Source organism: Rhinichthys klamathensis, unplaced genomic scaffold (assembly GCF_029890125.1).
Source record: "Rhinichthys klamathensis goyatoka isolate OS25496 unplaced genomic scaffold, OSU_Roscu_1.1 h1tg000108l_1, whole genome shotgun sequence".
In the NCBI taxonomy this organism is placed as follows: Eukaryota; Metazoa; Chordata; class Actinopteri; order Cypriniformes; family Leuciscidae; genus Rhinichthys; species Rhinichthys klamathensis.
The window spans coordinates 1,276,599-1,303,606 of record NW_026606646.1 but is presented as its reverse complement, the minus strand read 5'-3'; the positions used below and the strand labels follow the sequence as shown (position 1 = coordinate 1,303,606).

The 27,008-nt window shown below is 37.9% G+C and overlaps 1 protein-coding gene across 1 annotated transcript; it reads right to left on the bottom strand.

Moving 5' to 3' along the window:
• Positions 1-19,833, bottom strand: dbf4b (DBF4 zinc finger B). Its single transcript, XM_056253662.1, has 12 exons — positions 19,687-19,833; positions 17,855-17,970; positions 17,603-17,731; positions 15,411-15,461; positions 14,756-14,822; positions 13,039-13,088; positions 12,913-12,949; positions 12,699-12,744; positions 5,106-5,243; positions 4,880-5,018; positions 1,864-1,997; positions 1-1,733 (listed from the first exon to the last, which is right to left on the bottom strand). The coding sequence occupies exons 1-12, from the start codon at positions 19,703-19,705 to the stop codon at positions 122-124; spliced, it is 2,538 nt and encodes an 845-aa protein (XP_056109637.1). The 5' UTR covers positions 19,706-19,833; the 3' UTR covers positions 1-121.
• Positions 19,834-27,008: the final 7,175 nt, after the last annotated feature.

Genomic DNA, 27,008 nt, shown 5'->3' with positions numbered 1-27,008 from the left:
GTGAAAATGAGTGACTAATGAGAATGGAGAGTGAAGGAATCGACGGATTTAGGATAGAATTCATCAAGTCGCAATTGTCCTATTGCGTGTATTGGTGCAACATTATTCCTATAAATGTGAATCAAGAGGGTTGCAGTATGGAGCACAACCGTGATGTATAGCTCCCATCCTGCATGGCACTGTGTGGCTTTTGTAGTAACTGACCCAGGTCATCATGCCCCCCTTTAGCCTGAAGAGGAACAGCAGTCGCAATCCATGACAAGAGTCCAGAGTCCCAATCTGATTCTGAGGAGGCCGTGGACCACGTGAGGTTAGGGAGCAGAGCAGATTCAATGCAAACAGAGGCTCCGGAGTGTGACTGGAATGAGCTGTTTGAGGCTTTACTGACTGATGTATGGGAGGTATCTTCGGGAAACAATTCTGGAGGATCATGATATTGACGGCACTGGAGTCGTTGGTCTTCATGGAAAAATGGAACCAACTGAGGAGGGTCCAAATCGGATGAGTAAGTGGTTACTCGGGATTCCACTGGAAACAATTCATGTGACTGCTCAACATGGACACAAGTTTGACTTGCGTCATTGTCCTGTTGGTCAACTTGAGGCAAATAGTGGGTATTGGGAGGAGTAAAATATTTTAGGGAAGGCTGCGTTGGGATCTGCTTTGCAAAAGAAGATTCTTTCAGTGATGATTCATGGGTTTCCGGTAAGGCACCTCCAGTTCGATTATTTATCTTTGTTGCAAAACCCACCTTGGGTACTGGTAAACAAGAAATGGTGGAAAGTACAGATGAGTACAGTCTTATCCTAGGAGCACTGCAATTCCAGGATAGCTTTGGCTTTTCGCTTTGACTAATCTTTCTTCTCTTTGCAAGTTTTGGACTTGGAGTGAAGGACCTGCAGCGCTTTTTAAAGTTAACTACAGAAAATTGGTAATCTGACAAATGTGGAAATGGTAGTAAATGGGGAAATGAAAAGTAAGAGATGCCAAACTCTGGAGACCCAACAATATCCTGGGCCAATTTTAGCGATTGTTTTGTTGAAGACAACTTTCTATTTTCCATCACAAACTGGCCACAACTCTCAGAATTACAATCTTCCCTTCCGTGGAGTAGCATTTTAGGGCCTTGGTCCCAGTTCTGTTTTTGATTTTGTGAGCAGACGGTGTTCAGAACAGCACCTGTAAGACTCTCTGACATATGCAATGCAAGTCGACCACGACCACTTTCACATCGATCCTGAGTTTCAGGGACATATTCATCAACAGAGATGGTACATGGGATTTTGTCATCTCTGGAGGAGCTTAGGATCATTTTAGACTGAGTTTCTGAGGGTGTGACAGAAGAGAGGCTTTTGAGTTTCTTCTCTATAGACTGGGATTTTGAGAAAAACTGATGCGGGACTATATCCATGCAGAGAACACCAGATTGAAAGTCTTGAACCTTTGTGGTGCAGCTGATGTAAAGGCCTAATTTGTCATGATCAAGAGGATCAGGGCAGTTATTTTGAATTCTATCAAGATGTGAGGTCGCATTTTGTTGACCAGATGGACTGTGGCTGGGTTCAGGAAAGTTTTCTCTGTTGTCTAAAGATGAAGAAAATATGTCAGTAATTGGCGGTACGTGTCCACAGTCTTCAACCAGTGGAGTCTGCAGAAATTTTTCATCCTCACTGACAGTATTCTGCATCTCAGTTAAATGATTCAAATGTAACGGAGAGAAGTCTGTCGATGACCTGAAGAAAAAGAGTAAAACGAGTTAAAACAGAGAAACATTCAGTGTTTTACTGTCAACATGGCAACAGTGAAAGGCAATCACATGAACTGCTTCCAATCAAAGAAAGCTTTTGTAAAATGGGCCCTTACTTGATTAGAGTTGGATCCACTTCTTGATTTGGATTGCAAACAAAGCTAGCATTCATGCCAGCGGTTAGTTGGTCCACTACAGCATAGTTACTGTCATTTTGAATGAATGAACGATGCATCTCAGATTGCAAGTGCTAAAAAAAAAAGGAAAAAAAAAGAAAAATAATTTGATGTCTATCAAATGAGATCTTAGTAGGGGTGCAACGGATCGCAGTTGACCCGTGATCCGTACAGAACATCCCCACAATTCAGTACGCATGCGATTCGCGGATTAATTGAACGGTTGAGAAAGAAACCGGATGAGTGTCAGAGTATTTTCGGTCTGTGCATTCAGTCTTAAAGTGACAGCAGACTAATATTCCTGCTGCTGTCTATGTCATTAATGTTAATAAAACAACAAAATACAGCTTCAACAAAGATAAATCTATATTTAATTTCTACAGTAAACAAATAGTGTTATTTTACATTTAGGCCTTATTAATTTCTGTTAGACTTTGTAACTTTGTTATAGTATTCATTTATGCTTGTAATTTGTGTATTTGTTATTTTATTACTGACTGTTCACTTGTCTTTAATGTTTGAACTTGCAGTTTTTGCTGTGGTATCGACATACCCAAAGTGAGCTTTAAGTAATGAATTAACTTTTCTTTTCTGATCCGAAAAATTAACCGATCCGTGACGCAAAAACCATACATGATCCAAAACGTGAATTTTTCAGATCCGTTGCACCACTAGATCATAGGCAAGTTTGGATATGAATTTCAGTGCCTCCTGGTTGAGTCATTTTTGATATCAAAACCTAATTGATATTAAGGCTGTCACTAACGATTATTTTGGTAATTGAGTAATCGTCAATTATTTTGATGACTAATTAAGTAACCTGATATTTTTTTGGTGGTAATAAAAATAACTAATAAAAATAGTAATTAAAAAGACTTTAAAATGACTTAAAATACATATGACAATGAGGCAATACTATTTGGTTCAAATAAAGTAGGGGTCGACCGATATGTGATTTTCAGGGCCGATACCGATTATTACAGGTCAAATAGACCGATAACCGATATATATATATATATATATATATATATATATATATATATATATATATATATATATATATATATATTATAGCTATGTCTGAAAATAGCTATAATACTGTAAATTAATGTCAAAATTAAGAATAACAAAGGGTTTTGACACATACTTTCTTTAAATGATTTTAAACATATCTTTGAATCTGAGAACTGTTATTAATAATAATAATAATAACTTGTAAAAAGTGCAGGGAGCACCCAGCAGCATTCTGTAAACATTTTGTAAAACTTAAAGACTCTATTTTAATTTTTAAATAAAATTTTAGTAATCAAAAAGCATTTCTAATGAATTAAAATCAAACTTATTCAATTTATTTACAGTTTAACAAAAATTAAATTTTTAGGGCCTTGTGAAAAACCATAGACTGTAAAAAATAGGTGAAAAACCGAACTTTTATTTTGACGGGTTGCCGTAAAGATCTTTGAGTTTCTGTGTGTTTATGATATGTCGATAACTTTTCTCAGTTGAAGCATTAAAAAGCTCATGAAGTGACTAAGCGGCTCTGGAGATGATGTTTATGCAATCATGTCCTCATATAATGATGCGGCTGAGGCTGAAAACAGCGCAAGCGTCACGCGCGCTCCAGTGTGTGTGTGTGTTGTGTGTGGTAACTGAAATCACGCGTCTCTGCGCCATTCATTTAACATTAGAGACACGCAGGATTCATATTTAAATAGTCTTTTTGCGGTTTGATTTGTACTGACCTGCTTTTTATTAATTCATCAAAAAGTTGACAAATTCCGTGATATTCCGCTTTATACAGTAAATTCCGTTTTATGACTGGATTCCGCGACTCCGTCTGTTCTGCATCGCAGAAATCACAGGGCTCTATTATATTGAGGTATTTTGCAACTTCAGTGTAGTAATCTATTGCTTCTTCAGCAAAGTCTGCTGCTGCCTTAACTTTGAGAGACAACTGAAGCGTGATCAGTGAAGCAGCTCTAGTCAGCGAGTGCTCTCTCGGTGTGAGAGTGCAACACTTTCAGTGCCTCAGCTTTCCGCGCTGATTGGCCGGACTCGTGACTCCCAACAAATCAGATGTGCGGGGACATTAGTCTAGTCTACAGAGTGGTGAGTTCCGACAAAGGTGGCTGCGTCAGAGCCAAATATAGCGCATTTCAAAATAAAATTATTTTATCGGCAAATCGGTTTTGAAAATGGCCGATAGCGATAACCATAAAAATGCTTAATATTGGCGCCGATAATCGGTCGACCCCTAAAATAAAGTACTAAAAGCAAGTAGTCATAGGGTTTTATAGAACAACACTGCAAAAAAAAACATAATATACATAATATAAATCATCTCATGTACATTATGTATTATAAAAAATGCGTGCAGAGGGTGCCAGCGACCTGATGTGGTTACACTTTAAAGCAGATCAAATCAGTGTTTAATATTGGCCAAACAACAAGAAGAATATGTGGACATCAAAACATGCAAACTCAGCGCAGGGTTTAAACTTTATTTTTTGAAATCGCGGTGAACAGGATGCATATTTAGAAACATATTGATGTATTCACCTGTGTTTGCGTAGGTTTATAAATGATTTACCTTACAAATCTGATGAAATGGCGCACATTGCATTCCTAGATTAACGTTATAACTTATTTTCAACTCAAACAGAGATGGAGTTTGAGACGTGCTCCACGCATGTAAATAACAGTTCACGTGGCGCAGCATTTACTGTGAACTGAGCCGCTCTGAGACGCACGTCTAATGATGAGGTTCATGGATTTTCGTCCGTGGAATGTGCCATTTCCGGTATTTTTGCCAGTTACTCGACATGGGCAAATTGAAATCGAGGATTATATCAAGAAATTTATCAAGGATTAGTGACAGCCCTAATTGATATTAAAGCGTCTTGCAAAATCTTTTTGGTATCACAATTTTTGCAAACAAAATACCAAATTAACTCACCTCATACTGGTCTTTGTATGGCATGTGGCAGCACTCGCAATAGCCTGAACTTTTCTTAGTTGGGCCTTTGGGTGTGGCGCTTGCTGTAAGTGGCACAGTCTGCAACTTATGGCAGCTGCTAGTGGGTTCTTCCTTCTTCCTAAGTAAAACAAAAACAAAAACACCTTACAGATTTAAGTGACAATTTAGATTTGATTATCAACTTCTCAAAAAGCAAAGAACATACCTGAAATTGTCCTTGCTGGGATCTTCATCCTTGCTTCTACCAGACTGGCGAGGAATGAGGAGCTCAAAAGGGCTATATTTGCCTGAGTAAATCATCATTGGGAAACTCAGAGTCTGTGCATAGAATGGTCTGAACTTCCTGTTTATAAAACCAAAATCATAGATTAAAAAAAATGACAAGCTTCTTTGAACAAGTCGTCTCATTTTCTATCTAGAGGACACTAGGGGGGCTTTCACACTGGCAGTTTAGTTCGGAACGGGGCACGGTTCGCATGAAAAATCGCTAATGTGAACGCTGTCATGGGACCCGGGTGCGCACTGGGGTACCGAACCCGAGACTACCTGGAGGAGGTGGTCTGAGTTCGGTTGCTCCTGAACTGTGCCACGGTTCGCGTGAAAGCAGCACGGACTCGGGTGCGCACTTGTTCAGGAAGTAAAGTGACCTATGCATGCGTTTAGCTTATTGTGATGTATTCAGTTATAAAACTGAATAAAACACTTGTAAGGGATGATAGTGTTGATGATTTACCTTGGGCACGAGCAAGAGTGAGCCTGCAGTGTATTCGTGCATTGCGCGTGAAATCAGGGCACCAAATTTGGAAATCCACTGTCTCCTCAAAAGAGTCCGTTTGCAAGCAGCAGAAGCCCACCTTATGTGACACACGCACAGTAAACCTGTAGTGTTCACTCAACTGCGCATAATAGCAGCGAATTAATAAAAAACACAATATTGACCCGCGTTCTGTTTTCTATCATGCGTCGTGCACGTTTGCGATGACGTAAGATGCACGCAAACGCACCAGGGTTCGATAGAATCAAGTTGAGTTTGAAACCAGACCAACGCTGCAGGGGGCACCGGGAACAAACGAGCCCAGTGTAAAAGCCCTCTAAGTCTACCCATCTCATATCTTCATATCTCAGATTTATGTTTTTGAAAATATAAGAAACAGCATAACATTTAAATTCCAAAGTATTAGGTAGATGACAAATGGATAACATCAAAAATGTATATATTTGTATTGAAAACGCGTTACCTGCTGTAAGTGGTGAAATTTTTTTACTTTTAGTCAACTTTTGTCTTCATTTAATTTTCATTGTAAAAAAAATTGATTTAAAGATATTCTATGTATAATTGTAATTATTATAATAACTATATTAATAACTACGAAAGCTGTTGAGCTTTCCTGTAGCTCAAACAGTAGAGCGTTAGGTATGGGTTTGATCAGGGCCGTCGCTAGTGGGGTGAAAGGTGGTGACAATTATAGGGGCCCCCGCTGCCCAGGGGGCCCCACAGAATCCAGCAGTTATACTATTTAGGCCCCTGTAGTATGAATAATTCTAATATTTATATTAGTTGTATGCCTGAGATTTAAATGAAAACCACAAAAACGTGCAATTTGGGTAAATATTTTTCCAAATATCTGCTTCTCTTACCTCCATAAAAATGGTTTAGTCCGACCTAAAGTATGTATTAATTATTCAGTCAGAGTCAGTGACAAACATCAGATGGACCCAATAAAATTGTAAGTCCCAGCCCAGCTCGTGAACAGAACCAATCAGAGTTGAGGCGGCAGCCTGAAGTTAACGATGAACTTGGTGGAAGAGCAGGAGACTAACTGACTGAAAAATGTCGGGGAAAAGAAAACAAATCAGGGAACCAGAAATGCCAGGAAAAGACGGAGAGGGAGGCAAGGAGAGTGGTTGTATCCCAGTCGATCAAGACGTTCTTAAAGACCGCGTATATATTGTTATTTCGCTGGGAATTAGAAAACTTCCGTCTACAGTCTGCCGTGTACAGTCATTTTTTATTATCGGTGCGCGCCGCAATCGACCGAATGATTACGTGGTCTAAATTCCTGTCTTTTTCCAGTATTGTAAATAGAGTTTTAAAAAAAATTACACGAGTCACGACGCATTGCATTATGCATCTGACCTGCCGGCTGATGATATTTAAAACATCGAGAAAACATGAATACAACACACTGCACTTGGGTGAATAAATGTATTCGCTTTATTTAATAATATTACCAGTTCCATATTATCTTTATTAAAAAATAAGACAATGAATGCTTTTATTTTTTGAATTAGACTGCATGCTTGTCAATTTTTTAAATGTTTACTTTTTGATTTATGAATTATAACAGACTGATGGGGAAAAAAAAATTATTACTTTTTAAAAATTGGTTTTATTATTATTTAACAATTTCTTGCTTTTTTGTTAGTTTTTATTAGTTGTAATTTTTATATAAACATTTAACTTTTAAAATAAAGGTTTTACAACAACATCACCATCTTCTGTTATGTGGGCCTCCATGTTCATCTATTGTACGGTATATGATATTGTTGGAGGGTGGTGGGGGCCCACATCAATATTTTTTCAGGGGGCCCCGAATCCTCTAGCTACGGCCCTGGGTTTGATTCCCAGGGAAGGCAAGAACTGATAAGAATATAAAATGTGTACCTTGAAATGCAATGTAAGTCGCTTTGGATAAAAGCGTCTGCCAAATGCATAAATGTAAATGTTATAAGGCTGTGAAAACCATGCATAATTATAATTGTGCATAATTACAATAAAAAAATGCTTTTTAAACAAAATACCCGTTTCATAAAGCCAATATATTAAGAACTAGTCTGACAAGTAAAGGGGTAATTGGTCTTTTCACATTTAAATTAGACCAATCTATATTTTTTATGCAGCTGACAAAGTTATGACTAAATTGCCAGTTACGTACGTACCAAACGGGCAGTGATTTTGAGTTGAGATTTAGCATGTGACGATACAGAACAATTTAAGCTATACTGACACACTGTTGACTCTAATATGCTGCATCGGCATCCACATTTATTAAATGAATACTTCACTTAAAAATGTAAATTCTGTCATCATTTACTCACCCTCAAGTTGTTTCAAATCTTTATGAATTTCTTTCTTCTGATGAACACAAAAGATATTTCGAAGAATGAGTAATTTGAGTAAATGATGACACAATTTTCATTTTTAAGTGAACTATTCCTTTAAGTAGACTAACAGCAACACGCATTTTCCATACAATTGAGGAACTAAACTAAAATCTATCTATTGTGGAACTCTAGGCTTTCTGATCAAATTCTAACATTGTTTTTTCACTGAGGACACAGGGGAGCAAGAACATTGGTTTAGTCCAAAAGCTTAGCCAGCTGACTTGCTGGCTTATTCGTTGCCTGATTTCGTCACCTTTGGCATGCTTAGTTGGGGACACTTAATATTCAACAATATTATTGATCTGCCTGCATTGACACCATTATATGAGAACTGAACTGAGCTGGACGATGACATCACTGTTTTCCCCAGATCGGCTGTAGAGATAAATGAACTAAATTAATAACTTTTTACAACAGAAATGAATCAACACTGAACTACTTAAGCTGGACTGTGACACTATTTTCTTCTAGATCTGCTGTACAGCAAAAACAAACTATGTTGCATTATTAAGTTGGCTTGTGAGAGCCAACTTACTGAAATCCTATTTAAACTTATTATTAAACTTACTAACTAATCTATCTTTCTTTTCTCTTTCTAACTAATCTTTCTTTCTTTCTAACTAATCTATCTTTCTTTCTAACTAATCTTTCTTTCTTTCTTTCTTTCTAACTAATCTTTCTTTCTAACTAATATATCTTTCTTTCTATCCAACTAATCTTTCTTTCTTTCTTACTAATCTTTCTTTCTTTCTAACTAATCTTTCTTTTTTCTAACTAATCTTTCTTTTTTCTAACTAATCTTTCTTTCTTCTTTCTAACTAATCTTTCTTCTTTCTAACTAATTTTTTCTTCTTTCTTTCTAACTAATCTTTCTTCTTCATTTCTAACTAATCTTTCTTTCTTTCTAACAATTCTTTCTTTCTTCCTTTCTAACTTTCTTCTTCTCTCTTCTCTTTTCTCTCTTCTAATCTTTCTTCTTTCTTCTTTTCTTATCTTCTTATCTATCTATCTTTCTTTTCTTCTTCTTCTTCTTTCTTCCTTCTTTTCTTTCTTCTCTTTCTTTCCTTCTTTTCTTCTTTCTTTTCTTTTCTTTCTCTTTCTTCTTTTCTTTCTTCTTCTTTCTTTTCTTATCTTTTTCTTTCTTTTTTTCTTTCCTTTCTTCTTTCTTTCTTCCTTTTCTAACTATTCTCTTCTTCTTCTATCTAAACTAATATTTCTTTTTTTTTTAAACTTTAAACTATTAAATCTTTCTTTCTTTCTTCCTTTCTAAACTAATTTTTTTTTTTTTTTTACTTTAAACTATTTAAAACTTTAAACTACTTTAAACTTCAAACTACTTTTAAACTTCAAACTTTCTGGGCCAAACTTTCACAAGCCAACTTAAAGTTTGTCTCGACAAACTTTTTCTAGTTTTCCTGTTATCACTGTAAAACTGCTTCAGAAACAATCTGTATTGTAAAAAGCGCTATATAAATAATGGTAACTTGACTTGATTTCGGACCGAGTTCTGAGGCAGTGTGACGGTTTAATGATCTACAACTAAATAGAGAGAGCTTTGGTAATAATAACTAAGTGACTTTTTAATTACTTCACTAGTACTTTCTGGGTAGAAATTACATCAAAAGTGGAAAACGTTAGTCAAAAACGTACATTTACACACAAACTGGCCACCAACCACAACTTTCATGTCACCCCAACTGTCACAGAATGGAACACACAGGGTATCAAAGATAGTGAAGGATACATCTATACTGCCTCCAAAAATCGATCAGATGAAGGCATCTCAGGAAACAGGTAGCGAAGCTAACTATTGGATTCAGACGTCCTTTGATACCTTCCTACCTTTGAATGCAGCCTCCAAAGACAACATTTGTAATCTTCGGGACTCAGCCTTTAATATTTCAATTAGCTGACAATCATATGACGAAATATAACTGAGTTGAGTTTAATCTGCCAACAGTTGAGCAACTCATCTTGAAACAAAACAGACCACTGCGTGGAAGATTGTGTTTTTCTTTATCCTTAACTTAGGGAAGATGCGCAGACTAATTAGTAGGGATGCACCGATACCATTATTTCCAGAACAAGTCAGATACGATCCTTTCATTTTTAGCACTTGTCGATACAGAGTACCGATGCCTGTATTTTCATTGCCCAATATTTGTAAAAATTTAAAAAATGCAGAGAAACCAAAAGATTATGAATCAAATTAGTTGGCTTAGGAAATAGATATTTCCTTCAGTTATTTTTCATTCCTATTTATGCCTGTTAAAATGTATTGTAGGAGCTACTGTTACTTTTACTAACCGTTCATATTATTGCTATCATATTTTATCTTTAATTTAATAGCACAGAGAATATTTAGAGCCTCTCCATAAGGGCTCAATGATAACTTGTTTCTACTGGCCCAGTTGTGTCGATACTTGCCTAATGCCTATACAGGCATTTTGACAAGTTTGTGTGAATTTGTCCGTTCAAGCAAGTTTAGGACTGGCGCGACTATACCAGCTCACAAGGTGGAAGCAGACATTATTTGCGTGCCGTCTGAGAGACTGCTTTCTGGGCACGCTCCTCAGATGTTTGCGCACCGAAAACGTATTGAAAACAGTCATGTGATTACTGTACCTCCTTCCTGTAATGTAGGGAACCACTCATTATACATAAAACCATGTAACAGTTTATGTTTTTACTTGCAGATAAGATTTAGTTTTAATCCAAATGACACACGTGTGCTGAGTGAGCGATTAGAAATCAAGAACATGCAATAGAAGTTCTCTCTCGATCTCTATTCTCTATTAGTACACAAGTGCAGTATCGGGCCTGATACCGATAGTATCGGTGCATCCCTACAACAAGAAAATAAATCCTTGCAATAAACCACAAAACTAGCCAATGAATGGTTTTAGCATCCATAAGGTAAGATTGTGATACTCAGAAACACAGTGATTGTAATATTGAAGATATTGTACACAATTGTAATGACCTACTACATTCTTCACAAACTCTGTAAGAGCCAGGGTGAGGGACTGTGTGTGTGTGCACCTGTAAACCAGCCTGATTCATCAGTGTCGCTGTCATGATCAAACTTGAGCCTCCAATAAACAATGTCATGTGAAACTATTGTGTTTTGAGTTCAAGAACTTGGCCATGATCTGAGCAGGTTCTACGCAGTTTGGTACGATAGAGATAAACAACAATATTTCAAAATTAGAAAGAACAGATGTGCCTGGTGCTGATGATACAGTTATCTTAGTAGTAAATGTCCAAAAAAAGTTCAAATGTTTAGGGGCTTCCTCTAGTTAAATCATCCTCTAGCATTAGAAATGGATGACATTTGGCATCTCACCTCGAATGTCCTGTTGTACAAAGTTTTGTGAAGTTTAGACATTGAACTTTCTACATGCAAGTAAATTTGTCATTATGGGCCACATCCAAAAATATATGGGCCCACATCTGCAAAATGATTCAATCTTTTGATAACTTTTTGTCAGCAGTGAGATATATATATATCATATAATACCACTGATATAGTATTGACAGGAAACCACTGCAATAACACATCAAGTTTCACATCATGTCAGTATGTAGAAATTACCATTAAACAAAATAGATAAATGTTGAAAAGTATTAATCATGTGTTAGTTATTGCATTCAAGTAATGTAAACATACAGAACTTTATTGTAAAGGGTTCCCTAAACGTGTTTGACAAAATCTAGCGTGCAGCCAAATAATGAAAATTTAAGAAAATTTCTTGGTGTTTTGTTTTGCTAAGGACAGTAAAATGACATGCTACTTCGTCTGACTATTTATATGTCATTGTACTATTTCGTGTAGTCTTTATGTTGATGTAATATGTACAGTATAATGTATAATGCATAATATGGGCTTAATCACCCATATCCATCAGGATCTAGTATATAGATCAACGTCTGCAGCAGCAGCGCTAAACACAATAGATCTTTTCATTAGCCAAGAGCTGCCCTGTGCACACAGATCCTCTGCAGGGGAGGGAAGGGATACCTTTCAGACTGGCCTCAGGGTGGCCCTTAGGATGCGCCGTGCATTTTGATAATTAACTTTACTAAAACTGCAGTGACCTGAGCTGAAACATTAGCCTTGTTAATGGGGCTGCATGGGGACCAAAAAAAAAGTTTCACAATGCAAACAGTCAAATACACCTATTACCTAACTATGACCAGAGTTATTAGGATTTTAAAGATAAAAGATATATTTAAAAAAATCTAATAAAAATTCAATCTGACAAAAGACAACCCACTAATTTAAAGAGACACTGGCTGTGATTGAATAACATAATACTACTCAAAATATTTCTGCAGTTTTCAGTATGATATATTAAAAACACTGTATGATCTACAAAAAAAACTGTACACACAATGCAATATACAGGACTTGACATCCCATTTCCACAGTCTTGAAAGAACCAAAAGTGATATCAGCCAAGACTGACATCATCTTGACTCATTATTTGATCACAGTACAAGAGGCTGAAACAACCTCTGTAATATTTCAGTTAACATTTGGAAAAAAAAGTTAATTAGGTACAATATACAAGTAAAAAGTACCTAAACTGAAAATAGGGTTAAGAGAATAAGACTGAGGGCTAAAACTCACCGACTGAAGTCTTCCACTTTCAGATAAGGACCCTTCAAGACTCCAGCTGTGTGAAGACACTCAGTATTAACACTCCACAGTGTTACACTCCGCATATGCCACCTCTACACTCAGGTTTCTCAGGTATAGAGGTGTGCAAAAAATATTAAAGCTAGTCGTATATTTACTTTGGAACAATTACAACAACAAGTACATGTTTATGTAGTTTACGAACCTTTAACATGAGGAGCTGTAAGTTTGCTGCTTTTTTTCTGTTTGGAAAGAAAGTGTGTGAAATCAATTTGTGCGAATAAGAAACTCATGTTTGACAGTAAACAATAAATTAAGTACAGTACATTACCTTAGCTGTCCTCATTTTCTGATTCAGATGATTGATAAACTTGAGAAATTCTGTCATTTAGGTTAAAGAAAAAAAACAAAGTACAGTCATAAGAAAATAATGTGCTTCTAACTCATATCATAGCTTATTTAATAATAGGGGTCCACAATATAATCCTATGAGTACATATTAGTATTTCACATTCACTGAACTTTAAAATCAAATTGTATATGATAGTGCTCTCTGTGTTGGTTTCTTGTAAGAATACCATTCATTAGCACTCAAATAAATTGCTATGCTGTGGTTTTTTTAATGATGCATTGTATTTTACATTTTCTATGTTCATTGTAATGCTGTGCAGTGCAGGGCAAGAAAGAAAGTTTGAGTTCTTGTTTAAATGCCCCCTGTTCTCACTGGCTAACACACCCAGGCTTAATAAGGAAGCACACTACTTTAAGAGCCAGGGATGTAAACTTTTGAATAGGAAAATGTAATTCCTCATGACATTCCTCTTTAACTCTTTCACCGCCAGTGCTTTTGTAAAAAGTTGCCAGCCACTGCCAGAATTTCTGACCATTTTCACAAAAGTTTCATGGCCCCCAGAATATTTTCTTTTATGAATAACTGAATATGCAATATATCAAAAGAAACAACAGACCCTCTGCTTTTAAAAAAAACCCATTTTATTCTAACTTCATGCATTCCTTTTTTACCAAAAACTTAAATGTGGGTACGTTTCATTTTAAAAAAGCAACATTGAGCAAAAGGCTGAGAAAATTACGTTTTTTGTGAAAGACTACATTCAGATTGAGATCGAGATTCAGAGCGATGATCAAAACATAGACGGAGTAGATCAAGTCCATCAACACCCCCAAAGCTTGCACAGTCCTATAGCTCCTCCTAGATCGACATTGCATTCAGTAACATTAGGCAGTTTTGATTTAGATGCTGTTTAATGTTGATGATCTTGTTATTTTACATATGGGTCTGCTCTTTGGCTACATATTGCTCGTTTCTGCTTCTTCTTCACGTCTTTTGATCAGGAGATTCAGTACTCTTTTAAAAGAGGCCTAATAGCGCCCCCTACTGTATAACAGTGAAAACACCGAAAGCCAGACATTTCTGTCAATGGCGGAGAAAGAGTTAAATAGTATGTGACAGACCTCTGACTCAAGATTATCTAAAACAATTGGCAATTGTGATACCCTTTACACAACACTTCATATGGAAAGCTATTTCCAGTTGCCACAGGGTCAAGAAAAGAATAGTTCACCTGAATATTGAAATTGCTGATACTTCTCAAACCATTTGACTGTTCATGAAACATAAATAGTGAATTCTTAAAAAAAAAATCCTAGCTATTCAGTATAATCAAAGTGAACAAGGAATTAGGCTTTCAAACTCCAAAATACCACACACGAAAACCAGCAACACACGGTAGACACGCGTTTGTGCAGCGCAGAGTGGCTCTCTCACAATGTATGATGTAACAAACAACAATTTAGTCCAGTCCGGTTGAGTTCACTCCGCGAGAGTATTCCAAGAATGCGTTTGGGAGAATGTGTGTGTGAGTTTGGTTATAGAATGCGGTTGTTACTCCCATAACCGTATCAAGGACTCAAATACAAGACTGACATCCGTATTCTGCTGCTGTGTGTGAACATGGCCTAAAAGCAGCCTGTGTGACTGATATACATATTGTCAAGTGCTCACTGGCAGCAGTTACATGAAAGGATACCATCTACACTGTAGACCTTGACTCCCCATGAGCGAGCATTAGCCAGCACACTGCTCTGATACTTCTCCTGCAACAACAACAAACATTCAGCTGTCAACAACAATAACACTGGCTTATACTGATGCAAATTAAAAAAACTGAAGGACAGCCATGTTTTTTATTATACTAGTCACTAGGCTACCAGACATTTGGTACAAAATTCAGGTGGGTTCAAAAGGCAGAGACCACTATAGTAAATGTTCTTATATTTAGCTTTTTTCCCCTAACTTAATACAATTATTTTTCATTAGAAATAACACATAATTATGATCAGTATTACAATCGGAGTATTGAAAAACTGTGAATTTGAGAATGTATTGGTATAAGGTGTCCCCCTTTTTGCTTTAATGACAACAGCAAAATCTGATGATAATTGTCCCTAGCATGACTGAATAGAAGCAAGAAAATCTGACTGTCTGTCCAAGAAAGTATACATGGTCACATCACAAATTGACCTATTTACCTATTGTCATTTCATTGTTTTATATTTTTAAAATCTTAAAACTTTATATAATGAAGATTATGAAGCATTAACTTTGAGATGACCAAATGCATGCATTGCATTAAAGTAAAATAAAGAAGGATTTTCTACACATAAATTCAGGTGTGGACTTACATTGCTGTGGATGGCTTTTTCCAGTAACGCTCTTCCACGACTGCCACAAACCTTGAGGTGAAAAGACATTTAAAAGTCGTTATTAGCTACTAAACATCCCTGTGCAAACCTATAGAAATATTTCAGTTCACTTCTATAGCGTTTTCTCAATATACCATTTCAAAGCAGCTTTCCAGAACTTTGAGCTTTCATACGCTTTATGAAAAACACAAAGGTGAATGTGGCCTAAAAAACAACTGATTGTTGATATATAATTATGAGTATTAATTCATGATTTATTTCAAATAGAGATCACGATTCTCCCACAATTCTGTACAGACAACTAAACAAAACAACATGTAACTTACTAGAGTCTCTGACTAAATATTAATTGCTGCAGTGTATTTAAAAATGCTTAATTAATTTGAATAAATTAATTTAACAAATCAGTTTGAATGAATGATTCATAAATATTTTTCATTACTGGATGATTCAGGGTTTTTGAATGAAACTCTTGAATGAATATGTTAATGCCAAATAAATTTTTTCACAGTCACTGGTCACCACCTAGTGGCGTAACAATGATAACATACAATCGTTATTTGAAGCACCAAGTTACTTTCAAAAGGTTATTTACTCTATTTTGATTGCTACCATAGGCACCACTGTTTATATCCGAACTATAAGTACTTCTGTGATCATTTGAATATTTGTAACACAGAAATAACGATACTGTGTGGTTAAAAAGACTGTCTATGATCATTTAAATGGAGTCATTCATAACTGAATGTGAAGAGACAAGATACGTTTTTTAATTTTTTTTACATATTAGACATAGAAACAAGAGTGAATGTGTGCATATTTTTAAATAAAATATTATTTGCAAAGAGTTTAAATGGATTACCTCACTACTAGGCTATAATTAGACCTGGGACAAATAATTAGACCTGGGACTTTTACCATTCTTATTTCTTGTTTATTCCCTTGCATCCCTTTTAATCCTTTATTTAATTTCTTTAAATAAATAAAAACCCATCCACCCCCCTAAAAAAACAAAAAAACGTTGACTCGATACGATTCTCAATACCAGCAGGAAATGACTGAGGTGCCCTTGAGCAAGACACCTAACCCCTAATCGCTCCCCAGGCGCCACAGCAAATGGCTGCCCACTGCTCTGGGTGTGTCACGGTTTGCAGTGTGTTTACTACTCACTGCTCCTAATGTGTGTGCACTAACTTGGATGGGTTAAATGCAGAGGACAAATTCTGAGTATGGGTTACCATACTTGGCCTTCATATGTCATTTTCACTTTAACTTGTCGAGAACGGCAGTAATGTAGTCTGCATGAAACCTATCATATGCACGGTACTTGTGTGGATGCTGTTTTGACCACGAAAGATGAGGTAATTTGATTGGATGTCATGTATTTATTGCATTTTACCTGCTAGAAATACATGCTCCGTTTTAATGTTATTTTAAGGTGGGGTAGAATTAAATGAACGGCAAAACTTCGCCTTTTGTTCACGTCCCCCTCTGTCACCTCACCTTTTTTGGGCTTTAAAATCTAAAGCCCTGTTTATACCTGGTATTAATTAAAATACATTTGTGTCAATCCGATCACAAGTGCATGAAGTTAAACAGGGTCTAAAATGTTTTGAGCTTATCCACTTTCGACCACTTCCAGAGGTAGTCGAAAACGGATTTGACCGGATTGCTATCGTAGTTTCGCTCATGTGGTCGAATGTGTTTGAAGAACCACAAAAGACCACCTACTCTCCGCCTACTGACCTAATGCGTAAACAAATGGGTATGTGTCTCCCTCGTCTACATAATAATCCAATCGATCAAAACGCATCTTAATACCAAGTGTAAACAGGGCCTACTCCCATTATAAAGCTTGGAAGAGCCAGGATATTTCTTAATATGGCCTAACTCGGATTGTGTTTGGCTGAAAGAAGAAAGTCATATACACCTAGGATGGATTGAAGGTGAATAAATTATAGGATAATTTTCATTTTTGGGTGAACTAGCCCTTCAACCCTAACCATACCACCAAACCTGTCCATAACCTTACCCGTATCCTCAATAGCAGCAAAAGTGTTTTGCATTACAACATGAACAGACAAACACACAAAAATGTTAGGTACAATGTACTTATGTAAGTACATACTAGCTAAAGACACCTATAACGTATGAAGGGATTGGGTACATACCAGAGGCTTGGGGGTTCCAGATTGTTTCCCTCCTGCAGTACATGAACTATCCAACAGCAAATTACTATGAGCTTCTTTAGTGCCCGTCACGACCACATTCACATCCTTAGTGAGGAAACTGTCTACTTTCTATACGAAACAATCAAAAGACAGAACGTGATTCACTATTTAACAACACTTTGCATATAGGGAAACCATTACAATTTCCTGCTTTGTCCTGTACAGATGAATGACAAAAATGATATCTCTCACCCCTCCCAGACGGATAATGATGTCAGTGAGTCTGGCAGACTGATGTCTCTTCACGTCATGCAGGTAGAAGGATTGGCTCCTCAGACCCCCAAACAGATCTCCTGTCATTTTTTTAACTGAAACAAGTTTATGAGTGTTTATATGCATGTTAGTTAATCTATGGGGGCCTTAAAAAATAACTGAATTGTTGTATTAAATTATTATTATTTACCCTATTTTGTTAGCAAACATTACTAGTCTTGTGGTGAAAAAATGTATACATGCAAGTTAATCCACAATTGAAAATTGTTTGTCTTCATAAGTAAGAAAAAACTTTATTAATCCCTGTAAGGGGAAACACATTCACCACCATTGCACATTACAGACACCACAAACAAATAAACATTAAAAAACAACAACAATCACTACAAGAAATTACACAATTTCATTAAACAACCTAACTGCATTCGGAATAAAAGACCTTCTAAATCGCTCTGTAGAACACCGAGGCATTACCAATCTTCCACTAAATGAGCTCCTAAGTCCACTAAAGGTACAATGTAGTGGATGACCTTTGTAACACATAATAATTTTTAATTTTGCCCTTGTTCTCTTTTCCACCATAATCTCAATCTAAACATTATTAAAATCTTAAAATTTGCTTTCCTCTCTGAAATGTTGTTTCCTGAAAATTTTATCGCAACTTCGGTTCACACAGACATTAAATAATAAAGGAATACATAATATTAGCGCTTGGCATTGACACAAATGTTATGATTCAATTCAATTTGATTCAATATAAATTAATTTAGACATATATCTGGTACAGTGCACGTCAAATTTCTCAAGTAAAAGAAATAAACTTTGCTTGTATATACAAAGATTTGTATACAAACATTTAAATTGTTATGATAATAACGTTATAATACATTTTAAACAACATAATTAGGCTACGTTTCTTGTCTACTCAAATTAATTTATTTAAAAAATAAACATTGAAATGGTAGCTGTCTTAAAACGTGTTAAAAATAACAAATATCATATATATCAAAATGCTCCTCTCTAGAGTTCATTTTTCTAGCTAACTAACAAGTTCATGGTATTTAATGTTTGAATTTCATTCATTGACAATTTGAAAGGATCAACTGCAAACAAGTCGATTCTTTGATTAAAAAAATCAACATTAGCTCATCAAAATGAGTAAATTAAAATGGAGAAATTGATATTTTTAAGCCAGCCCTACATAGTACATACATTAGCTGAAGTCTTCATTAACTAGGGGTGGGATACAATATCGCTACAATATTCTGATGGATTACAATCTACATTTGACCTAGATCCTAATATCGATCTTTTAATAGACTTTTATAGCTTGCACCTCCCAACATATTTTTATCAAATGTATCAATACATTTGATGGCAAGATGCCCAAAAGGCTGTATCTCGACGGTGGTGTATTAATGAATGTGTCTCCTTGTTATAAGCAAGCCTTGCCTTTTATTGTGATTGTGTTCGTGTGTCAATAATGATCAAATACACGTTGAACATTTTAGCATGTTATACAAAAAAAATGGTAATACATAGGGCACTTAATACCTGATAAATGGATAAAAAGAATAAGGATAAAATGTGGATATTATCATAAGGATATTATGATCGATTTCTTGAATTATTATGGAGTGAAACATTTGGACATTTGTACTGTTAAACACATTTTAAAAACGACAACATCCGGCGAGTGTAGTGATACAAGTAACGTATAAAACACAAAAGCGCTAACGTTAAACCTTTAAACACGAACTGATCGCATAAGGTTAGACAAAAAACACAAAAAAGAAAAATATTTACCTTACCTTGAAGTCCTTTGCTCATAATGAATAAAATTTTTTGTTTTTTAAAGTATTAAAACATCCTAAAATGTATAGTTTTCGAGCGTTACAAATATTACACGCAGTGTGATCTGTGAATCTTTTCAAACGGCCCTCCTGAATCTCTTCTTCGCTCGCTCTGTCTGCTGTAGCGCGCGATGGTTTCACGTTGCCGCCACCCACTGGCGTATACATTACAGTTGCTCCAAAAATTATTTGGAGCCGCTATATTTTTGACAGGAATGAAAACGAGGCTGTAAGGGGTAGCCCTTGCCGCGCAGTAAGTAATAATCACATCACGCTATTACTATTTTGAGATTTTTTTGTGTATTTTTTAAGTGAGGATCAAATACTATGACACTAACATGCTTTGTTGCCAAATTGTCTGTAGCCTATATTTTGTCATGTATTGTTTTTTTGTGACAAGTGACAACTATCCCTGATAGCACACGTTTTTTAGAGTGTTTGCTCATCTGCAATAGGACGTTTCCTGTCAGATGTGAAATAGACGTTTAGAAGATGTCTTTAAGATGTAATGATTTAGAATGTATGTTAAACTGACATCTTAAAGATGTTTATCAGATGTAACAGACATCTTGCAGACATACGTGTGCTATCTTTATTGTTATTTCTAGTTTTGTCTATCATGTATGATACCAAGGGTGATGTTTTTTTGTGAAATTTACATTTTGTTACACTGTGGTAATCGACACAAGAGATAGAAATGAATTAGGGCTTGGGGCAAAAATTCCACCATATGAATAAAACTGCCCCATCATGAGTAGGCCTACTTGTTTTTTGTATATCACAAGATCAACAGTTCTATATTCCTGAAGATCTGGATGATTGCAAATGTGATAATGATTTTATACAACAGTGAGTTTTAAACACAATATTGTGAATATTGATTGTTTTTGCTCTATTTCGCAATTTTTTTAAAATGTCCAAACAAAGGCACAGCAGAACAGTTGCTACTCCTAGCAACACAACAATGTTTTGATTGAATCCACAATTTGTGATGAAGGGGTTGAGTGATTGATTCAATGACTCATTTAGAAAGACCTTGGATGCGTCCGAAAACTTAGGCAGCTGACTTGTTGCCTCGTTGTCCTGTCAGGCAATGAATCTGCAGGCAGCATTTGTGCACGAAGGTAACGTTACCTCACGAAACTGATTCAGACTTCTGGGGCAACGTAATGGTTAAATTATCTACATTAAAATAGAGCAAGCTTTGGTGAAAACTAAGTGAATATTTAATGACTACAATAGCAATTTCTCGCTAGAAATGACATAAGTGAAAAACTTTTATCAAAAATGTACATTTACACACAAACTGATGACCAGCCGCAAATTTCAGACACCATCTTTATTTTTCTAGCTCAACTGTCACAGAATGGAAAGCACTGGATTGTGGAATATCAAAGGCAGCGAAGAATACTTCTATGCTGCCTTCAAAAATCGATCAGATGAAGGTATCTCAGGAGACAGGAAGTGAAACATTGCATTTGGACGTGCCTTGATGCCTTCCGACCTTGGAATGCGTCCTCCGAAGGCAGCATTTATCAGTTTTCTGACGCAGCCCTTCACTTGCATTGTTCCTGATTGAATCAGCTGTTTGAATTGTTGATTCAATGACTCGCAAACTTGTCACCACTGTTTTACTTTCATATTTAATGTATAATTTCATTTTATTCAATATATTCAGTGAGTCAATATAATATATATACAGTGAGTCGCTATATTCAAAATGTCAGATTTACAATCGGGGGTCGAGTGGCTGTTGCAAGTAACGGGTTGCGAGGCAGGCAATATAACGGTATCCAATATAACAGTATTACTAAGTAATCTAATTACTGTAATTTAATTACTTTTCCCTTGAAAAGTAAAGAAATTGATGAATTTTTCTGTAATTTAATCACAGTTACTTCTGATGTACCTACTTGCATTAAATACTGTATAGAACAATTCTATCTATAAAACAATAGTGGATTTAACATCAGAATTCAACATCTAATGTTAACATGTATGTTTTTAATGTAACCTTTTCCTTGTTTGTTTTCATTAGTCACATGTGTTCCTTTGTTGGAATTCCCTGCCACTCATCAGTTTCCATGGACACTAATGGTGTGTTCACGTGCTATGGAAAATATGATATTTTCCACTTGTGAACTGGTATTTACCAGTGTGTTGCGTTCAAGTGCTTTTGTTGTCGTAATGTGGTAAAAAGATGGAGATCCAGACCTGTTATTTAGCTAAAACTATTTTAGATTGCTTAAGTCATCTGCTACAGCAAGAAAATGATTTATCAAAACTCAAACGGTAAATAATATGCTGTATATTTTCTAGATCATGAATAGTACATATTTTTACCATTCACAACTCTTGCGTTGCTCTCCGCCATTTTGAAAAGGTCAAAGGTAATCTCATCTCGGCAACTCGTGCATCAAAATATTCTACGAGTTGCCCAGTGGAAAATACCACATGAGGGGGTGTTCATGTGCATTTTCCATGTCGGCTTTTGGTATTTACCATAATTACCATAGCACGTGAACGCACCATAATCATCATCATCACAGCTGTATGTCATTTAGTTCATCCCCTGTGTATGTTATGCCGCGTTCCAGGCAACCTGTAACCCATGTTTTTCCAACCTTATACCCGTGAAAGTGCACTGGAACGGCAGTCAAACCCGTGACTTACCACCCGTGAACTCGTACTAGATCTTTTTTTTTATTTTATTTTTTTATTTTTTATTAACTCGTACTAGATCGATGTACTCCCAGTTACGAGTTCTGACGTCACATAGCCCGCAAAACCATACAAAACAACAATGGCAGCCCCTACGGATGCAGTGTTTCTGCAGGCGGTACCAAGGGGGTAATCCATCGACCGGAAGTTGAAGCCGGCCGGGTGCCGCCATGTTGTAGCAGAACTTCACTTGCGTTAGCATTTCCATTGACTCCCATTCATTTTGGCGTCACTTTGACAGCGAATAACTTTACATCTGAGGCGTTTAAAGACTCCATTTGTCCATTATTTATTTCTAAAGAAACACGACAATGTATAAAGTGCTCCATTACCTTCTATGTTACATTATGGCCCCGTAGAAACAGTTTTAGTAAAAATAGGCTAACGATTGCGTCATAACCACTCGACTCTCTGTCGCGCTGTACAGAAATTACCGTACAGACAGGAGGAGAAGCTCGCAGGCAATCGGGGGGACGTCCCGTCAAGGGAGAAGCCCATAGATAATGAGTCCATAAAAGCAACGGAATACTTACTCCTGCTCACCCACGCCAAAGGACTCTTTGCTCAAGTTCCCCGTCTCTGCAAGATTGCCGTTGGCAATTTTCACGCACAGCTACTAGAAGAGTAACGTCTGTCAGACAGGTTGCTCACGTCATCAAGCTTAGTTTGAGTCGGTTTGAGTCTGCGCGTCAGGAACGGAAGTGCTCAGAAATCGCTAAAAATGGGCTTCAACTGTCTCAACTGAGTTCCAATGAGATGGCTCTGTCCATTTCTTATACTGTCTATGGGCGGTACACAGTGAGAATACACTTTAGGACAATATAACGTTGCAGTCAAATTAATAATAATATAATAATAATGATAATAATACACACAAGATTATGTATTACAATGTCATGTGTCTGAAACAATAAGTATGTACACTCACCGGCCACTTTATTAGGTACACCTGTCCAACTGCTCGTTAACACTTAATTTCTAAGCAGCCAATCACATGGCGGCAACTCAGTGCATTTAGGCATGTAGACATGGTCAAGACAATCTCCTGCAGTTCAAACCAAGCATCAGTATGGGGAAGAAAGTTGATTTGAGTGACTTTGAAAGTGGCATGATTGTTGGTGCCAGAAGGGCTGGTCTGAGTATTTCAGAAACTGCTAATCTACTGGGATTTTCACGCACAACCATCTCTAGGGTTTACAGAGAATGGTCCGAAAAAGAAAAAACATCCAGTGAGCGGCAGTTCTGTGGGCGGAAATGCCTTGTTGATGCCAGAGGTCAGAGGAGAATGGCCAGACTGGTTCGAGCTGATAGAAGGGCAACAGTGACTGAAATAACCACTCGTTACAACCGAGTTATGCAGCAAAGCATTTGTGAAGCCACAACACGCACAACCTTGAGGCGGATGGGCTACAACAGCAGAAGACTCCACCGGGTACCACTCATCTCCACTACAAATAGGAAAAAGAGGCTACAATTTGCAAGAGCTCACCAAAATTGAACAGTTGAAGACTGGAAAAATGTTGCCTGGTCTGATGAGTCTCGATTTCTGTTGAGACATTCAGATGTTAGAGTCAGAATTTGGCGTAAACAGAATGAGAACATGGAACCATCATGCCTTGTTACCACTGTGCAGGCTGGTGGTGGTGGTGTAATGGTGTGGGGGATGTTTTCCTGGCACACTTTAGGCCCCTTAGTGCCAATTGGGCATCGTTTAAATGCCACGGCCTACCTGAGCATTGTTTCTGACCATGTCCATCCCTTTATGGCCACCATGTACCCATCCTCTGATGGCTACTTCCACCATGTCACAAAGCTCTAATCATTTCAAATTGGTTTCTTGAACATGACAATGAGTTCACTGTACTAAAATGGCCTCCACAGTCACCAGATCTCAACCCAATAGAGCATCTTTGGGATGTGGTGGAACGGGAGATTCGCATCATGGATGTGCAGCCGACAAATCTGCGGCAACTGTGTGATGCCATCATGTCAATATGGACCAAACTCCCTGAGGAATGCTTCCAGCACCTTGTTGAATCTATGTCACGAAGAATTGAGGCAGTTCTGAAGGCAAAAGGGGGTCCAACCCGTTACTAGCATGGGGTACCTAATAAAGTGGCCGGTGAGTGTATATACACACACGATTATGTATTACAATGTTATGTGTCTGAAAAAATAAGTATGTATATTGCGCTCAGGTAGTTTGGCGTGACTGGCCTGGAATGCTACAAAGTCGTGAGTCGTGGTTTGAAGTCGGGATTTAAGTGCTCAAAAACCTGCCTGGAACGCAGCATTAGTTCCTCACCTTCACTCAGTGTTTGTCTGGTCTATGTTAGCATTAGTGTTAGCTGTTTGTTTTAAGCCATCTGTGGATTATTACCTTTTGGTAGTGATGGGAAACCGAGGCTTTCTGAAGCATTTGAGGCTTTCATCAAATTGTGCCGAAAAAACTTTCATTAGCCTACTCGAAGTTTGTAACACAATGCGCATTAGTGACATCTGGGTGGTCACACTTGTTTTCTCCACCATATCTAACAAATCACTGCAGAGCAGAAAAAGCATGTGACCAAGCAAAGCTTCGGAAGTCTGTGACATAAAAGTGTGGGATCAATACAGATCTCATCTAAATTCATTTGTGCCAATGAGACCACAACTCGTGTCAAGTGTTGCCTGGTCAACGGATTCACATATTGTATATAATAATATAAGTTATAGTAATTGTAATTGTAATTAATAAATATTTGGGGTTTAAAAAAAATATTAATAATGTTATAGGGAAGTGTAGTGTTAAATCATTTAAATAATGCCTCCTCCATAATAATTTCCCTTTTTATGCATCAGGTGGGGTTGTGAAGCGCCAATTTTTTTTTTAAACCCGCTGTCCCGACCTTCCGATACTGCATGGCGTTCGAAGCTTCAAACGTCATCAATCACGTGGTACTGTCATTTCGATACAAGCATGTGTGATACAATAGTGCTTTGAAAACTGCGTCGGAGCATCGGAGCCCCGGTATCAACCGTCCCATCACTACCTTTTGGATTTTTTATTAAACTCTGTGTTTTAAATCATCATATTCTTCTCCTTCTTCATCGTCTGCCTGCACCTTGCTGACATAAGACCGGAGCCAAATATGGAATACGCTGCAAAATTTGCTGCGGTGGCTCAGATGAACTATTCTGTCGTCTTGCTGTCACCTTCCCCTACGACGACGAGACCCTCAAATCGCTGTTCTGGATCGGGGCCAACTACCACAACCCTGTAGCCTGGAGAGTGTCTGTCCCCGATCCAGGACACAGCCAGACCCTGATCCCAGCCCACCACCCTCGACCGCAGAGACTTCACGAGAGCCCCCTGCAAACGCAGAGCAACCCCCCGCCGCAATGCGTGAGCCAGAGCCCAAAGAGGAAGGGACATCGCCGACCATCGGTACCCCAGGAGTGAGTCTGATCAGGGGTATGAGCCAGCGACAGCAGCAATAGAGGGAATACTGGTGGATTCGGACATGGGGGACTGGCTGATGGATTTGAAAAGAGATACTGCCTCCCACCCTATTCCACCTGGTATCATCTGTCTGTTCTAAATCATCGCTGTTTCAAGACAGCACTGAAACTTGTATGGACTGCGAAACATTTGTTTGCTCGTCACCATTGCTGTTGCAAGACCGCAGTAAGACCGTATCATTCATCGACCTGCTGGGAATTGGAATTACCATTATTGATCACGTCAAATATACCTCGGTCACCTTCACTGCAAAGATCAGCCAGTCCTCCAGCCCCGCCTCTGCTGGATGCCTGCAGCTCTTTGCCTTCCACAGTGATGCCTTGCTGCGACGTGAAGCCGCAGGTCGTGCAACCACCAGCCTCACACGAGCGAGAGGATCCTGTGGCTCCACCTCGGCCCGTCGACTTTCAGCTCCACCAGAGACCCTCGACCTTACGGCTCCACCAGGTTCTCTCGTCCCTCCGGCTTCATCTTGGTCAGTCGTCATTCTGCCTATGCCACGGACTTGCGAGCCTTCCCCTGCGCTCAGTCTCTCCACCCCTACGGCTACATTTCTCAGCGAGCCTTGCGAGCCTTCCCCTGCGCTCAGTCTCTCCACCCCTACGGCTACAGCGGGTTCCTCCTTCCTTCACTCTGTCTCCACTTCAGATACTATTCACCGCAGCTTCACCTAGGTCTCCAGTACTAGCTGTGTTACTCAAGTCTATCGGCTCTCCGTCTGCGCCCTGGGATCCATCGGCTCCTTCTTCGTCGGTCGTCACATGGATGTCGTCAGCCACAGCAACGCCTTGGCTCCTCTCTCCCTCGACTCCACCGTGGGCTGTCATCCCTGCTGTGCTCTGGGTCTGCGTAAGTGGACATCATCCAGCTTCGCTGCGGGGGTTTCATCGTCCTCCCATCACCATCCCTTCATCCACCTCCTAAGCTTCCCCCTTCTCATCTCCACGCTGTGAGGTCATGCCTTCCAGGAGGCGTGTTCTGTCACTTGTGTTCATTATTAGTTTAGTTTTCATGGACTTTGTTTGTTTTCATTAGTCACGTGTTCCTTTGTTTGAAT

What these genes read in the sequence shown, in the direction of transcription:
- dbf4b (XM_056253662.1), bottom strand. An exon ending in CAAGGTCTACAGTGTAGATG is followed by an intron (nt 13,089 to 14,755) that starts GTATCCTTTCAT and finishes CCTAAATGACAG; the next exon opens with AATTTCTCAAGTTTATCAAT. An exon ending in TACAGCTCCTCATGTTAAAG is followed by an intron (nt 12,745 to 12,912) that starts GTTCGTAAACTA and finishes GTCTTCACACAG; the next exon opens with CTGGAGTCTTGAAGGGTCCT.